Source organism: Pistacia vera, unplaced genomic scaffold (genome assembly GCF_008641045.1).
Source record: "Pistacia vera cultivar Batoury unplaced genomic scaffold, PisVer_v2 Contig673, whole genome shotgun sequence".
Lineage (NCBI taxonomy): Eukaryota > Viridiplantae > Streptophyta > Magnoliopsida > Sapindales > Anacardiaceae > Pistacia > Pistacia vera.
In genome coordinates, this window is record NW_022196527.1 from 64,104 (window position 1) to 82,815 (window position 18,712).

Here is an 18,712-nt window from a genome sequence, read left to right on the forward strand (position 1 = left end):
TTCAATGAACGAAGTGAAGAAGCTTCTGGGGTTGAATCCTTGAAGGTCATCGCTTGGGAGATGAACGAAGTTGATGCGGTCGCTAGCAGAGAGTGAGTTTAGATAGGTGTTAACTTTGGAGTCAAAGGGTAATTTCATGACAAGGACCGTGATGGAGATGCGTTGGTGGTGGTGGACGAGGAGCTTGGCCAGCTCGACGGTAGAGCCGAGGTGGCCGATGCCTGGTGTAGGGATAAAGACGAGGTCGGCTTTCTTGTTCATTGAAGCTGGTTATTGTGTTCTTGAGTTTTGAGAGTAAAATTCAATAAAAGTTAAATGGATTTTAAAATGGAAATTAATTGAAGTAAAAATATCTATGTAAACAAGACGATAAGTCAGTGATGATTAAATGCTTTGCTAACAGGGAGAAGACCTGTATATGTTCAAATAACTGGAAATTGAAAAGTAGCTGAGTATTACTTTTCAGGCTCTAATGAATATAACCTTACTTTAGTGATTTATGTTCAAATATTTTACCAATAGAGAAAGATGTCTTGCTTTTTGATCAATCAAAATCATCCTCAACTAGGCAAATTATTTAAAAGTCAAGTCTTGCCTTGTTTATCAGATCTTCATGTATTAACTTGTGACATGGTAGATATAAGCCATACTTGCTCTATATAAATGCAGTGTGAAAAGAATTAAGAAGATTATTGTTTATCTGTTGGAATTCACATGAAATATTTTGGGCATCCTTTACCTGTTAGAACTTAAGAGGGCGCAAACTGGCAGAAGGCGGTAGATGGCGTTGACTCCCCTGCCAACTCCATTATTTTTTTCCTGCTCAATTGCAGATGATGAGGAGATTACCAGATTGTAGAGTTTGTCGATCCTGGACATGAAGCGCTATGCGGTGAATATGGTCTTGTTGAGTTCCGAAATCCATGTAACATCTGTTAGTCAGGACAAAAGACATACCAACATTTAGACCTATCATCGAGTTTGTATCATTTTTTGCAGCTAGCTGTCTTCAGTTTACTACACATTATCCCATTTTCAAAATCTGTGAAGAATATTCATGTTCATTCATTAAACTAAGAGATGGCATCTAGATTGGAGCTTCAGGTGGCCCTATATCAGCATTTTTTTTTATTTCCATGGCTAATCCTTCCAACATCTAATATATCTCATGACATGGTTTTTTTTATAAGACTTGAACAAGCCTCTCATATGTAATCCCCCACATCATGGCTTTTCTACTCTTTTCGCTCATCTCCTTCAATTTATTCCTTGTCTTATTATCATTCTCCATCAATTTCCTGATCCCTCTCTCTATCTCCCTAGCGCCCACAATCACTCCAGCTCCATGAATGAATTTACAACAATACCCTTAACCCTTCGGGCCCTCCTTGCTTGCTCAAACACTATCATAGACCAATCTTTCTCCAAGTACGTAGAAGGCAAAACCTTAGCAGGAATTGGGTTAATGAGACTCGGTACTTCCAACTCGGTATCCGAGTCTTTCAACTCAGCGGTGTGCATGTTCTGATCATCATAAAGAGCATGCGCGTGAAACATCAAACCGAGAGACCCTACACTCGATGTGTACTAAATATAGCTCGGAACTCCAAGCTCATTAGCAATATCGATCATGACTGTACAAAACATGTCGAAAACGAACCCAGAGAGTCTAGGTGAGTCATCGGAGGCTGACTCTGAGTGAAGAAGCTTAGCGACAGCTGCTTTGACGTGGGGTTTATGAGATTCAATATATAAAGGGAAGAATTTTCTGGGGTTGGATCCAGGAAGTGGAATCTGATCGTTGGGAAGTTGAACGAAGTTGATACGGTTGGCTGCAGGGACTGCGTCGAGGTAGGCGTTGATTTTAGCGTCAGAAGGTAGTTTCATGACGAGGGCGGCGATGGAGAGGTGGTGATGGTGGTGAACCTGGTGGTTGGTGGTGGTGGACGAGGAGCTTGGCCAGCTTCACAGTGGAGAAGAGGTGGTCGATGCTTGGTGTAGGAATAAAGACGAGCTGAGCTTTCTTGTTCATTGTGTGGATGATTGATGATTCCTTGTGTTGGTTGTGAGTAAAATTATACCAAGCTTTTATGGATATACTAATAGTAAATGATGTCACTGCCTTGCTAATAGTGAAAAGAGGAGAGACACGTGTAATTCATGCACTGAGTGTACAGTGTATACCATGTCAGCATACAACGCATGTACTGTGTAATTCATTGGACGGTTTCACCATATTATTTGATAATGAGTTGATAAAACTGTTTTATGTTAGTATTTTTTCATCATTCTATATATACGATTGATGAAATTTTTCGAATATCTTTGTATTACTGATGTGGTAAGTAATTATTATTTTTTTTCTAAATGACAGATGAAATTTCATGAACCACTGTTGCTCCATATAAATTCAGTGGGAAAATAATAAGAAAAATGTTATTTACATGCTGGAATTCATATGAAAAAGTTCAACATCCCTTTACGGAGAAGGAAACAAAAACAAAAGATCCTAAGAATCCAAAGCAGGCATTTTCTTCTTTTAACTTAATGAATGTCAAATCCCATATACCGATAGAAAATGGCTTTAAACTTTTTCTCAGGTTTTATTTGTTTAAAACTTATTTCTGTCTAAGATCAAACTAGTTCAAATTTCCATTTTAATCATCCATCATTCAAGCATAAGGTCCACATTCTCCATATTACCAATTTATCTACCTAAAATGGTTTCATATGTTGAGTTACAACTATCCGCTTAAAGAGAATCTTAACAGTTTCAAGAATAAAGTATCGAAAACTTAAATAATAGAAACTATATGACAATTTTTTCTACAAATTTGCTTACAAAACTTCTCACATGAATTTTAAACCAATCTTTCATTTTCTTCTTTGTTTTCACCCAAAAGACAGATTCTGCAATAAAAAATTAGGTATGGCCACTTTACTATATGAAGAAAGTGCATTGATCACAGTAGAGGAAAGAACATAGAAGATAACTAAGAAGCAATGAGAAAACAGCCACTGCAGTTAAAAAAGTGTGAAAGATCCAACAAAGAAATTCATGCACATCTATAATAAAGCCCCGTTGCTACCGACCATAGAGTGATATTAATTTTTTTACCTAAACAATGAGATAAGGCCTGTTTAAATAAAGTTGAGTAGCTTATCCACTTCACTCTAATTTGGTCTCCATTGCTTAACTTGACCACTAAAGACCATGCAAACCTCCAGATAATTGCGTCATGCTAAACATTGACCTGTTCAACTGAGCAAGTTGAGCATTGATCGAAATTGTCAGTCTTGACAGAAGACCAAGATTTAGACCTACCATCATGTTGTATCCACAATAATTAAATGACCAACTACTGGCCTTTCAACAACCAACATTTTTGCAGCTAGTTGTCTTCACTAAACATGGTTTTCATTCTCCAATTTTCAAAGTCTATAATGAATATTCCAGTTCATTCATTAAAATGCGAGATGGCATCTAGATTAGAGCTTTGATTGGCCCTATAACCAGCATTTTTCATTTCCATGGCTATTCCTTCCAACGTCTCATACATCTTATCACTTTGCGGATGCTCTTGATCCTTAGACGCGAAATGGTTCACATAACCTCCAGTATCAATCCAAGAACATCCAACTTCTTTTCTCATCTTTCTCTCATCTCTTTCCTTTGTCAAAATTTTCCCAGTTTCCTTTTTCTGCATAGATATTTGAGAGCAAAACATGATAGCTCGTCATTTTTTTTCTTGTATCTACTTCAAGCAACTTCTTGGCAACAACTTCTCCCAATCAGATTTTCCATGAAGTCTGCAAGCACCAAGAAGCGAACCCCAAATTTCCAACACATTCCCCTCTTCACCTAATTTTTAGACAAACTCATAGGCTTCAACCACCCTCCCAACCCGACCTAACATATCCACAACACAACGATAGTGCTCAGTTGAGGGCTGAATCTTGTATTTACACTCCATTAACTCAAATATTTGAAGACCTTCATCAACCAGGCCAACATAACTACAAGCAGACAACACTGCAACAAAGGTAATGGCATCAGGTTCAATGTCACATTCTTGCATTCTGCGAAACAAAGAAAGAGCTCTACAATTGCATTTTTTCAGAGGTTTGGGCAGACACATTTTCAGCATAAGAAATTGACCCCGACTTAGAATACGTATCAATAAAAGCAGAGCCTACAAAGACATTTTGGTCCAACAAATGGGGGATAGAAAATCCATGAAGTTGCTTGCCCAAATGGCCAACTCTATATTTCCCATTGGATTACAAGCTGGGAGCACAGATGCTATAATCACAACATTGGGAGTTACGTTCTGCTCAAGTATCGGCCTAAAAGTAATGAAAGCTTCCTCAACCAATCCATTTTGGGTATACCCAGCAATCATAGCATTCCAAGTGGCTTGATCTCTGTCTCCAGTATGGTTTCTCTCAAAATTTTGTTGAGAAGCTCTAATCAAACCAGATTTAGCATACATGTCTATAAGAAAACTTTCCATTCCCTCAAACTGAATGCCATGCCTTAAGAGATAAGCATGGGTCTGCTTTCCAATATCACGGTTTCTCAGATTTGAAGATAATAAAGCAAAGAAGTAACAGTAACGGAATCAATCATAAATTGTTGTTTCTGCATCTCATACAAAAGCATTAATCCTTCATCATCCAACCCATTCTGAACAAAAGCAGAAATCATTGTATTCCAAGAAACAACATCCTGTTCCAGCATATTATCAAAAACTTTAAATGATGTAAGGACAAAGCCGCATCTTGAATACATGACAATAATTGCATTCAATACAATAACTGGCAATGTTGCCAAATTCTTAATTATATAGGCATGCAGCTGTTAAGCTTCAATCAGCATCCCCCTTAGCCACATGGCCTCCTTGACTGCTTCTGTAATTGCAACATACTCTGCTTCGGTAGTGGACAGAGTTACAATAGCCTGCAGATTAGCTTTCCAGGAAACCAAGTTATTACAAAAAGAAAAGCAAAAACCAGTCATGGACTTCCTATTATCAATGTTTCCAGCATAATCAGCATCTACACATCCCATGATGGGGTTTTCCAGAATTTTTACCCTACTGTAAACTATGCCAGTGGACAGAGTACCCTTCACATACCTAAGAATCCATTTAACAGCTTCCCAATGATGTTTTCCAGGATTACTCATAAACCTACTAACAGCACTGACAGCAAAAGCTAAATCTGGTCTGGTGCACACCATCAAATACATCAGACTTCCTATGGTATTGGCATATGGTATACAAGCCATTTCTTCCTTATCTTCTTCAGTTTCTGGACACTGGGTTACACTGAGCTTAAAATGTTGACCTAAAGGTGTTTTAAAAGGCTTAGAGTCAATCATATTAAACTTCTTGATTAGTTTTTCAGCATATTCTTTCTGTGACAGTATGAGACTTCCAGTTTTCCTATTTCTCTCAATGTTCATACCCAAAATCTTCCTAGCTTGTCCTAAATCTTTCATATCAAAATGTTTACTCATTTCTCTTTTAAATTTATCAATTTCTGAGACATCCTTACAAGCTAGCAACATATCATCCACATACAGTGACAGATATATATAGCATTCTCCGTATAAACATTTGAAATAAAAACAGCCATCAAAACTACTTCGGATAAACCCAGCATTTAACATGAAAAAATCAAATTTCCTATACCACTGCCTAGGAGACTGCTTCAAGCCATACAAGGATTTTTTTAACAAGCATACCTGATTCTTAGTTCCCCTTTCAAAGCATTCAGGTTGTTCCATCAGAATTTTCTCCTCTAAATCACCATTTAAGAAGGCTGTTTTGATGTCCAGCTGTTCTAATTCTAAACCAAACTGAGCTACTAAAGACAACAGTATCCTAATGGTTGTATGTCTCACCACAGGTGAGAAGATCTCATTGTAATCCACCCCTTCAACCTGTGTAAACCCTTTGGCCACTAACCTCGCTTTAAACCTAGGAGCTTCTACCCCTGGTATGCCCTCCTTTCTTTTAAAAACCCATTTACATTTTACCACCCTGCTGCCCTTAGGTTTGTTAATCAAAATCCAGGTTTGGTTTTTAATTAAAGAATCAAACTCTTCTTGCATAGCTAGTTTCCACTGCCTAGATTCCCTACAACTCATGGCTTCCTTAACAGTTCTAGGTTCCTCATCAGTGTCTTCAGCAATTTGAAGGGCAAAAGCAACTATATCAGCATGTGAGTACCTCCTAGGCAACCTGATTTCTCTTCTCTCTCTATCCCTAGCTAGTTGGTAATTTTGCAGCTCAGTTTCAACTCTATCATTTCCATCACTGTCCTCTATGGTAGGTTCATCTTCAAAAGGCTGATCATCAGTATTGTGGTCTGGTTCAGTACTGTCCAGGTTTGGGTTTTCTTCACCTAACTCTAGGTTTATGGATTCTGCCCTTACTGTGTTTTCACTTTCACTCAAACCAGTTTGATTTAGGCCAATCACTTCATCCTCCTTAAACCTAACATCTCTACTAATTATACACCTTTGTCCTACAACATCCCAACACCTATAGCCTTTTATACCATCAGGATATCCTAAGAAAACACATCTGATTGCCCTTGGTTTTAGCTTGTCAGTTTTATCATGCACAAAAACAGTACATCCAAACACCCTAAGGTTTCTATAATCAGCAAGATACCCTGACCATTTTTCCATAGGTGTTCTAAAGCTAAGGGCTGAGGATGGACTCCTATTAATCAGATGAGCTGCTGTGTGAGCAGCTTCTGCCCAGAACCTAGTAGGTAATCTAGAATCAGATAACATGCTCCTAACCTTCTCAAGAATGGTCCTATTCATCCTTTCTGCTAAACCATTTTGCTGAGGTGTGTGTCTAACTGTTCTATGTCTTAGAATTCCACTCTCCCTACACAGATTATCAAACTCTGCATTAATGAACTCCAGCCCATTATCTGTCCTTAGTTTCCTGATTTTCTTCCCAGATTGGTTCTCAATCATGATCTTCCAATCCTTAAATTTCCTAAAGGCTTCATCTTTGGTTTTTAAAAAATAGATCCAGACTCTCCTAGAAAAATCATCTATGATGCTAATGAAGTATCTATATCCTCCCAAAGATGGATGTTTGGTTGGCCCCCACACATCAGAGTGAATATATTCTAAGATACCCTTAGAACAGTGGTTTCCCACACTGAACCTGATTCTACTCATCTTCCCATAAACACAATGATCACAGAATTCAAGTTTCTCAATCCTATCCCCCCCTAAAGCATTCTGCTTACTTAACTCAATTAAGCCTCTCTCACTAATGTGTCCCAACCTTTTATGCCAAATAGAGGTTTGATTAGGTTTCTGAGATGTTACTGCTGCTGTTCCAGTAACAGTGGATCCATTCAAGACATATAGACCATTCCTTTTCTCTCCTTTCATAACCACCAAGGACCCTTTGGTAACTTTAATGACTCCACCTTGAGCTTTGTAACTAAACCCATTTGAGTCCAGACTACCTAAGGAAATTAGGTTCCTTTTTAACTCAGGTATGTACCTAACTTCTGAAAGAATTCTAGAACTACCATCATGAAGGCTTAATCTGACATCCCCAATGCCTAATACACTACATACTGCATTATTTCCCATTAGAACCTTGCCAGATTCTACCTTTCGAAAGTTTATAAGAGAACTCCTATTTGGAGTCATGTGAAAAGTGCAACCAGAGTCCAAAATCCACTCAGATTCAGATTCCCTATCAGAAGCTACAAGAACATCAGAGCTTTCATAACCATCTGAGGCTATATCAACACTGCCACTAGCCTCTTTCTCCCCTGATCTCTTCTTCCTATCTGGACAATCCCTTTTGAAGTGTCCCTCTTTATGACAGTGGAAACACTTCCTGACAAACTTGGATTTTGACTTGGATCTGTTTCTAAAATGACCTTTCTTAAACCCCTTTTTCTCAGACCTACCCCTGACATTCAGACCTTCCCCATCTAACTTACCCTCCTTCCTAAACTCAGTATCCTTAGTAGTAATAGCTACCACAACCTCATCTAGCTTTAGAGTTTGTCTACCATACTTCAGAGTATCAACAAAATTTGAAAAACTTTTGGGAAGAGAATTCAGAAGAATTACAGCTTGATCCTCATCTTCAATGGTAACACTGAGACCTTCTAAGTCTTGAATTAGTTTCCTAAAATCATTTATGTTGTCACCTAAGACCTTGTTTTCATCCATTTTAAAACTAAAAAATTTTTGTTTTAAAACTAACCTATTTGGTGAAGACTTAGATAGGTATAGGGAGTCTAATTTTTCCCAAATCTCTGCTGGTGTATTCATTTTCTTAACCTCTCTTAGAACTTTATCTCCTAGCCCTAGGATTAAAGAACTGTAAGCCTTATCTAGAAGTTCTTTCTTTTCTTTTTCAGATAAGCTTTCAGGTAAACTCTCCTCACCCTCTAAGGTAGCAGACAACCCATCCTTGACTAAGACAGCTCTCATTTTCATCTTCCACAACCCATAATCGTTATCTCCTGTAAACTTCTCCAGTTCATACTTAGACATTTCTAAGTTTCTAACCTTCCTAGTGACTTAGAAACTAAAAGCCCCAAATTTTAGAGACCAACCGAAAACCTTAAGTAGCAAACAGAACTGTAGAAACCCTAGATTACTACAGATTAAAAAATTGGATCTCACAACCTAGAATTAATGAAACCTGGGTACTCGAAAACAAAGCTCTGATACCATATGTTGTAAATCAGCCCCAAAAAACATAAAGAATCATGCAGTAGTTCAGATTGTTCATTCAACCATAACAAGCATAAAACCAAATAATAATACGATAAAGCAGAAAATAAGAAGAGAGACACCAAATTTATAGTGGTTCGGTAATCTGAAAGATTACCTACATCCACTCTTCAAAGGCAACCAGAAAAGAACTTTACTATGAGTTTGAGAAACCTTACAGAAGAATCGGCTCACCCCTTTTACACCAAGGCATCAACCCGATACAAACCCTCTGATTACACACCCGTATACCCAGATGCTCTCACCACTCATACATGACCAAAGAGGCAGAAATCAGTACATATTTATACAAAGAAAAAGACTACAACAGAAAGGACAGCTCACACCTACCATCACCGTTAATTCCATGGACGGATCTTGGATTTCCAGCACAGCACCTCTAACCGTTTCTCTCTCTATTAACCAAGAGAGAAAAAGAAAGAAATGAGCTGCGCACAAAACCTAATTCGATTTAGGTTTTTGGAATGAAGGGAAAAGATAGAACTGCCCCTCTTGTCTTAACAAATTACTTTGACCAGCCAACTCCAAGTTGACTTCCACGTGTCATCAGAATGCCACATCGCTACAATATATTTTTATTTTATTTTTCTTCTCGGTAGGTAAAGAAAATTGAGAATTGGAAAGTAAACATAGATGGACCGTTGCTATAGCTATATTTGGGGTTAATATTGATGAATCAATTTTCTTGCAAGTATCATCACTTTTATGTAATCATTGATTAAGGTTGGTGTTTGTTGGTATTTGTGGGTTCTAGATCACATTCAAAATTTCATTATATAGTTGTACCACGGTTTAATATTAAAAGCAGTACTACACTTTCCAAGTAAAATCATACATTTCTCACAAATAAAGTGTTTGTCTGATATAGTATGGACATATCATTTACCATATGAATTATTTTAGAATTAGGATAATTATGTTAAGTCTTTTACAATTATACTATTATCTAATTATGATAGAATTAGGATTATCTTATTATCCTTTTATAATTAGGATATAATATCTTATTATATTTGAATTAGGCAATTAAAGTCAATTAGAATAATGTATAAGGTTATATAAAACTTAAAACAATTAAGGTTTGACAAGCAATAATCAATAAAGTTCTTTTCCCTTAAACTCTTAATTCACATTCTTCTTTGAGGATCTGTTTTCTCATATAATGCAGAAACACTATCCTATCATTGGTGCTCTCATTGACAGCTGATTTGGCCCCATGTTGAGAGACAAGTTCTTCTAGAACCTTTAGGCGAGAAGGGTCAGCCATGGAAAGAGAACGAAAGCACCAATGATAGGATATTGTTTCTGTTTTATATGAGAAAACCAAACCTCTAAGAAGAATGATAACTGAGAGTTTGAAAGAAAAAAAACTTTATTGATTCTTCCTTGTCAAACAATGTTAGGATTATTTTAGAATTAGGATAATTATGTTAAATATTTTATAATTATGCTATTATCTTAGGGGATGTTTGTCTGAGCTTATAAAAATTAGCTTATAAACAATAAGTGCTTAAAAGCTAATTTTAGCTTATAAGCATTTGAAATTTTAGGCAATTACGTGTTTGGTTAAAATACTTATAAGTGATAAATAAATAGTTGACGCATTTGGTAAAATATAGCATATAAGTACATTTTATTATTAAAATGACTACAAATGGTACTACAATATTTTATCAAATAATAAATTATATTAACTCAACTCAATTTTTTACTATAATATTATCAAAATAAATGAGCAATATCCCAAGTTTTTAGATTCTTTATACAAAATAAACTACTGAACAAATATAATGAATTATAATTATTCTCAAAAAAATAAAATTTCAATCAAAATATTCAATTCATGTCTCAATTGAATCATATTAATCCATTCAATTTGCATATGAGAATAACTATATGGTACAAATTTCAGTTGCAATCAAATCGCGCATAGCCATCCAATAAGCAGTATTTTCACCATATGCATTGCAATAATTATCTTTGGTAAAAGCATTATCTCCATTTGATGAAAGTGCTCCATCTCCATCTAATGAAGGCGTATATGTTTCATTCTCAGCTACTTGAAAAGCCATATCTAGTGTGTTCTTTTTTCTAATGTAGTTGTGGATTGCCATAGTGGTAAGCACAATATCTCATTGTGTGTCAATATGGAAATTAGGCATATCTCTCAAAATAGACCAACGTGCTTTCGACACACCAAAAGTTTGTTCAACAATATTTTTGTACAACGAATGTAGATAATTGAATTTTTCTTTCTTTCCTGTTGGTGCACGTAATCGCCTTGTTCGAGCATGCCGAAAATCTTCCAAGTGATATCTTACATTTTCTCCTTTGCATGGACTCATATATCCCCACGTATGGGGATATTCAGCATCTACCAAATAATATTTGTTGCCCGTTGGATGGGGAAATCCTAACTCTTCTCTGCGGAGTGCCTCAGAAAATATGCGACTATCATGTGCAGCACCTTCCCATCCAGCCCATGCAAATGTAAAGCACATATTAAAATCTACCACTGCAAGAATATTTTGAGTAGGATACCCTTTACGTCCAATGTAAAGTATTTCTTCCCCCCGAGGCAATTTAGCTTTCACATGTGTGCCATCTAATGCTCCAATACAATCCTATTAACATGACAAAAAATAAAAATTACTGCTTCATACAATTATAATCATGAATCAAATTAATAATAATAGTTTGAAAAAAAAAAATATTGCATAATAATCGTTACTTACATCGAAAGGTTTGTATTTTAGATTTTGTGGTTTGTGAAATCCCTTTCCTCCATTGTATTGTGGATGTGGTCTAATAATATCTTTAGCTAAAAGAAGTAAAGCAATCAATACCCTATGGAAATGGTTATGAATGGTTTCACCAGAATGATTAAATATTTCTTGAATCAATCTATTCCCACAATTGTGTGCACAAATCATCAAGAATATGCCTACTTCCTCATATACCAACATCCCTCATGTAGGCTTCAGACCATATTTATTGGTTAAATCATGACATAAATCAGGGAAGACATTTTGTCAAGTAAAAATCTTGATAACAACGATTTTCATTCCCTTCCAATAGTTCTTGGATCAACATGTGACCAGATCTTATAGAAGTACGGCATGGGATTTTATCGATGTAATTTATATAATATAAAATAATACACTTAACTGTTATCTCACAAATAGTCATCCAACTATGATTTTTTTCTTCCCATTGACTCACCAAAGCTTGTAATTCATCCTATTTATCACCATGGCCATCAACCACAAAATTGTAATCAGTAGAAACCAAATTTGAAATATCCCACGGCTCCATTAAACTAAAAAATAAAAAAATAGTAGTAAAATATATGACTTCAATAAATAAATAAATAACAAATATCTTGATCTCAATGGTCACTCATCACAATTATCCAAACAAATTTATCATTCAACAAACAAGTTACTTTGTTTGAAATTCAATGACATTAATAGAAATAAAATGAAATGACCAAAGAATCCTAAGGATAAGACATATAAGACATAAAAGAAATAAAAGAAATGACTAGAGGTGGAACAAATGGGTCGGGTTAGGCGGGTCAACCCTAACCCGGTCAGCATTAAAGAGGGTTCAACCCGAGTTGAACCCGACCCACGTGCAACCCCCGGGCGGGCTAGGTTGCTATATGGCGACCCGCGGGTTGCACTTTTGTCCTCTCTAAGAAAGGACCGCCAACTCACCGGGTTGACCAGAAAAAATAAAAAAATAAAAACTAAATTTTTTTTGTTTTTTTGGAATTCCCCTTTTACCCTTGAAATATAGCCGTTTTATAGCAGTTTGAGGGGTCTTTTTCGTCATTTTATTTCCCCAATTTTTTCTATAAATTGGCCCTAAACTCTCATATTTTCTCACAACTCAAATTTTCTCATTCTCTCATTCTCTTTAATCTCTAATCTTTATAAATCTCTCAATTATTCTCTTAATCTCTTTGTTATCAGTTATCAATTTGCTCTTATTTTAATTTTTATTAATTTTTGCAATTTTCAATTCATATTTCCAATTTTCCATAATCCAATATCCAATTCTCTTTCTTTAATTTTTTATTTCTTCTACATCAATTTTTTTTTCAACTACAATGGATAGATATTTCTCTTCTATCAATTTCAATGAGGAAGGAAACTACTATCCTAGTCCTAGTCCCGCTGAATTTACTAACATGAATGCAGGAGGAGATTCAAATAGTCCCGCTTTCCCGGTCTCAGAATCCGATAAACCTCAAAATATGCCCCCGATTCCTCCCCATGCTGCTACACCTACAACTCCCGGTGGTTCCAGAAGTCGTCCTCGTAATCGTCGTCCTCGTCCAACTTCATCTCAAGCTGAAGCGGGTTCATCAACTGTTGTCGAAAGCGACAACAGACACACATCAGATGTTTGGACACATTTCGATAAGTTTTACGAGGTAGAAAATAGAGTTCAAGTGAAGAAAGCAAGATGCAAGTATTGTGGAAATGTTTATAAAGTTGATTCAGGTAATGGTACTAGTACTTTAAAAAGGCATGCTAATAAACATATTGCTCAACATGGAAATAGAGAAACCAATCAAACTCAAATAACTAATATGGGTACTACTTGGCGTTATAATTCTGATGTATATAGGGAACAATTAGCTTTATATATTGCTGCAACTGATCAACCTATTAATATGGCTGAAGATAAATATTTTGAAAGATTTATTAAAAATTCATTTTTTCCAGGATTTATAAGTTATTCTAAAACTGCAACTAGAAATGATTTAATAAATTGTTTAAGAAAATGAAATAGAATTAAAAATAAATACATACTTGTCATGTTGTGTGGCTCTAACTGCCGATATTTGGAGTGGTAGAGCTAAACATATTATATTTGTGTGACTAGTCATTATTTTGATATGAATGTAAATTAAATAAATCTTTATTAGGATTTAGATTAATGGATGTTGATCATAATGGTCAACAAATTTATAATAAATTGTTGAAGTTTTAGAAGATTATAATATTGTACTAAAGTGATAAGTTAACTTAGATAATGCAAGTTTCATAGTAGAGCATAGATTATTTCAAAGGAATTATCCTTTATATAACAATTTGAAGTTTTTCACAAAGTTGTGCATGTGCATGTGTATTATTTAATGTGTGAAAGTGGTATGAAAACAATTAAGAAAAATATTGATAGAATTAGAGATTCTTTAGCTTAGATTACTAGTGTAATAAAAGAAATGTTGAATTTCAAGATGCTTGTATAAAATCAAATATGTCTCCTAGAACTTTTACATTAGAAATGCCGTTAGATGGAATAGTACTTATTTAATGCTGATTCATGTTTACCTTATACTAATTTAATTAGTTATTTGTAGCAATAATAGAGGTGCCTCATTATTTGGTAGAAAATGATGGCAAATAGCTATAGTATTTCATTCTTTTCTTAAAATTTTTTACCAATCCACTTTACAACTTTCTGGTGTGTATTATCCTACTAGTCCATTGGTAATATATACAATTATAAAATTTCAGAGTTTTTTACAAAAACAAAAACAATAAATTTTAAAGGAACCAATAAAGACAATGGAAATTTTTTTTTTAAATTTTAAACCCATTCCTTTTCTTTATTATTTAGGTGCCATTTTATCCTAGAATTAAACAAGAAGGTTTAGAAAAAGGTTTAGAGACATTAACTGAAAATTTACAAAACTTAGCATTTGTTAATCAAATAGGAGAGGTAAAAAATTGTCTTCAGAGGTATATTTCCAATATGAAAAAAGGTATAGGAAACCGCAAAGACACAAAATACACAGGGAAGTTACATCAGAAGAAACAAATGAAGACTTCTACCCTGGAGTGCATTTAATAGGCCGAAGAGGAACCGAACCTGAAGCACAGGCGCAGCCTCCTCTTCAGAAGCACCAATGGCAACAACGAATCTACTGTCCACATGCAGTCACAGAGTAACGAGCTTCAACAATATTTGAGAACTCCTAAAATTTTATCAACAGATTCACAACAAAGAGCCAACTTTGATGCTTGGAATATTAGAAAACCAGAAAATGTATTTTTCTAGTATTATCAAGACTTGCCTTGGATGTTTTACTGTTCCAGTCTCAACCGTCTCATCGGAACAAAATTTAGGGCAAGTGGAAGAATTTAAATGAAAGGAGGACTAAACTTTCACAAAAAATGATTGAAGTCCCACATGTCTTGAGATGAGAACGGTGCGCCATCAAGATCAATACGAGGTTCTCGACGATACTTTAATAGAATCATTTCAATTTGTAATATAGATGATACGGATGAGGGAGGTCCTAGTCAACCCCAAATTAGTTGTTTTGTAAATTGTAACTTGTAAATTAATTGTCAATATTGCACTCTTTTTTCCTTACCAAGTTTTTGTCCCATTGGTTTTTCTTGGTGAAGTTTTTAACGAGGCAATAATTATTGTAATTTCTTATTTTATTTTTTGATATATGAATAAATTTAATTTTCTTAATTACAATTTTAATGTATAAAATTGAATTAATATTGAAATGTTAACAAAAAAACAAAAATTAATTTAATTTAATATTGATATTTGAAAAGAAGTTAACTAAAAGCAATTACATTTATTCATTTACAAATTGTTAATTATTCATTTGAAAAGTTAATTAAATATTTAAACTTAAACAAAACAAAATCAAAAAGGGGGTTACCCGACTCGACCCGCAGCCTAACCCGGCGGTTTAGGGTTGGCAGGCCGGGTTGGGCCAGCCAATCCCCAAAATTGGCGGCCTAACCCAGCCTGCTTGTTGGCGGGCGGGTCAGGACCGACCGCCAAAATGCGTAACCCGCCACGGGCGGGCCGGGCCGGGCCGAGCGGGTTACTTTTCCACCTCTAGAAATTACTATGGAATCTTTCCTTTGACTTCATGTAGCTATACTTTAGCAATTCAAACGAATTGTTTATCATCATGACAAAAAAATAACCCTCTCATATCTTTTCTAATAAAGAGGTTGGAGGCATAAAAATAAAGAGGACTCGATATTTCAATTCCAGGCATTCTTTAGCATCCATACATTACGTTATTGTGGTTCATGTTGCAATGAACTAGAAGATTCGGTAGTGCTTTTATCACTAAGCATAGCAATAGAGAATCTATGTTCTCTTTCAATGATGATGCAACTAGCTTTTCCTTTTCTTCATATTGTTATTGGTTCCTCCAATTTTCTTTTATTAAGAGATGAAGATGGGAATTGATGGGGACGTGTTCAAGTTCTTCTATACTTCTTCTTACCACATCATTGTCATCATCTCTTTCAAAATCAACATCAATTCCTTCATCTATTTTCACTCATCTCTATTTTAATTTAATATAAATTAATTTTGTTTATTTCCAATTTAGCTATCGTTTTGTTAATGGTGATTTTTCATGGAATAGTAGGAGTAGTTTGGAAAAACTATTATTTGCACAAGGATTCCATATTTAGAATAATATGCATGAAACACCAAATTATTTTTATTAGGAAAAGAACTAACCTTTTATTAATTATGAGCTACATAGAGCATGCATTTAATTCATTACACTACAGAATGCCAAAATTACACAAAATGAACAAACTGCAACATCAAAAAATAATTAACAAGATAAAACAGTTAATAATGAGCTAAATTTTAGGATAGTTATTTGACTGCCACTTCGCAGGAAGGCCTTGGGGGAATCGTTTTGTGTCCTTGCAATAATCAAAATCATGTAATTCTTCGCACCCAGTTGAGTCTCTGTGGCTGTGTTATCGAGTTCCTCCGAAAGCCAAGAGTTGCTGTTATCCGAATTCGAGTTGCAAGAAGAAGTTCCAGAACTTGAAGACCAGACGCAAGCATTAATGGCGTTGTTTTTCTGTAAGAAGTGTGAACGGAGCCTGTGACCAGTCAGTTTTGATGAGCCCGCCTCTCGTCGCCCAGTCATCGGCGTTCCAGAGGACTTGAGTAGATTCTCATCGGCTGGCTCTGTGGATAAGGTACACCAACACTCAGAGTTCTTGAACTCTCTAATGGGCGTGCCACAACATAGAAGCTGAAAAAGAGAAGAACAAGTTAAGAATGAACAAGTTCCTGGTCAAGAGAAAACGTGATCAAGATTGAATGAGTGGAAACTTACATAATACGTTGAGGATTCCAGAGAATTGAATAGGTGTGAAAATCAGCGGTCGGGTCAAACCAGAGATGGAACTGTTGCTCTCTGCCACCTTTGCCTTGGCTAAATACATTAGTGTGAAGAGTATAAGGATCACCGCTTAAATTTCCCAGGAATTCAAAGTCTTTCATCCCAAGCTGAGCCTTTGATTTTAACTGCAACACAAAAATGTCTAGGCGTCAGGATTTGATGATGGTAGCCTTTAATCAACTGAAACAATTACTGTATTATTATAAAAGCAACTTACGTAGTAGGCAGTAACAGTGCCTGCAGAATTTCCAGGGACAAGCTTGAGTTGCATATCGATTTTTCCGAATAGATACTCATTCTTGGATTGCAAACCTGAGCCCGAAGCTTTGTCGAGGGAGAGAGTGAGAAGTTCACCGTTGTTGATAATTGCCCCGACCATCTCCCCAAGTTATATCAAAATTCTGGTAGAAATTAGCAGAAGCAAGCATGAAATAGCTAAAAACCATAAAATCAGTAGTATTTTGCTAGAATAAGAAGCCATGGATTGAGCTAAAGCCTTGATATTTTGTTGGAACTGATGAATAATGCAAAGGGTTTATAGCAGGAAAAGTGGTTAAATAATAAACGATTGACCAAAGAAGGAACTTAAGTGCGTGTATTGAAGGTCCTGGCGGGTCTTGAAGTTGATGGAGAGGAAATTATGAGCTGTGGATAGCTGGCTCGCGGTATGAGATGAGATCATCATAAACTACAAAAAACAATTGATTAACAGATAAATAAAATGGACCATATAATGATGGTCTTAGTTCACCAAACACGTAAGTATATTAACCAAATGAAATGAAAGGAGGAGCGAGCCGCCTCATTAAGTAATCTGTGTCGGTGTAAGCTTAAGGGCATTTGTGTATTTTGGCTTAAGGTCACATTCACCGAATGAATTACGAGTTGTTTTGTTTACGCACATAGAGATAGAGATTGTGGTTCGTTCCCATTTACAGTGATAGAAATGTAGCTCTCTTTACAGATTGTTCACAGCTACTGGGGCCAAAGTCATATTAAGTAATTCTGTGTCGGTGTAAGCTAAGGGCATTTGTGTATTTGGCTTAAGGGCATTTGTCTTTATCTACATTTATAGCTGCATCTTTGATTGAGAAATATACAGAACAACAAAAATCAATTTCGTCTTCTCTCCAAACACGTTTCTAATTTGGTATCAGAGCAGTTTTGCGATTCTTCAATAATTGCAATTAATCGATCTAATCTCCCTTCCATTTCATAGCCCTAAATCACATCTTAAACCTAATTCTTCCGTTCATCTTATTTGCATAAATGGAGCAACAAGGGCAAACTATGATGTCACCGAGTCAAATTGAATTTCACAACCTATTCTATCTTCATCCAATGATACTTTCAAGAAAAATTGCCCTCGGTAACATGCACAAAATGATACTCTATCTAATTTTGGCTTCTATTCAATTTTTTTTTATATATCTAACTCTAGAACTTAACCCCTTTTATAGGTAATACATGAGATACTCAAATTCATATTCTAATGGGAATTATTTTATTCTTAATTCAATTATAATCACATTCCAAAATTGTATTAATAAAAGAAACACGTTCTACTTAAACACAAATTAGGAAAACCCATGTCCTAATCCAACTCTAATTTAGATTGAATTTGACCTACAATCTCAACAAATTAAGTAAAATTAACCAGGTAAATATAATTCCCTCACAAAATACCCTTAAAATCACTAGGT

At 35.5% G+C, this 18,712-nt stretch overlaps 1 protein-coding gene and 1 pseudogene across 1 annotated transcript; both read right to left on the reverse strand.

Annotated features, from left to right (window-relative positions):
• Positions 1-1,332: 1,332 nt before the first annotated feature.
• LOC116113079 (UDP-glycosyltransferase 71A16-like) lies at positions 1,333-1,887 on the reverse strand. The gene is made up of 2 exons (XM_031399235.1): positions 1,641-1,887; positions 1,333-1,571 (listed from the first exon to the last, which is right to left on the reverse strand). The coding sequence occupies exons 1-2, from the start codon at positions 1,885-1,887 to the stop codon at positions 1,333-1,335; spliced, it is 486 nt and encodes a 161-aa protein (XP_031255095.1).
• A 14,565-nt stretch (positions 1,888-16,452) lies between these two features.
• On the reverse strand, positions 16,453-17,471 carry LOC116113080 (annotated as a pseudogene).
• Positions 17,472-18,712: the final 1,241 nt, after the last annotated feature.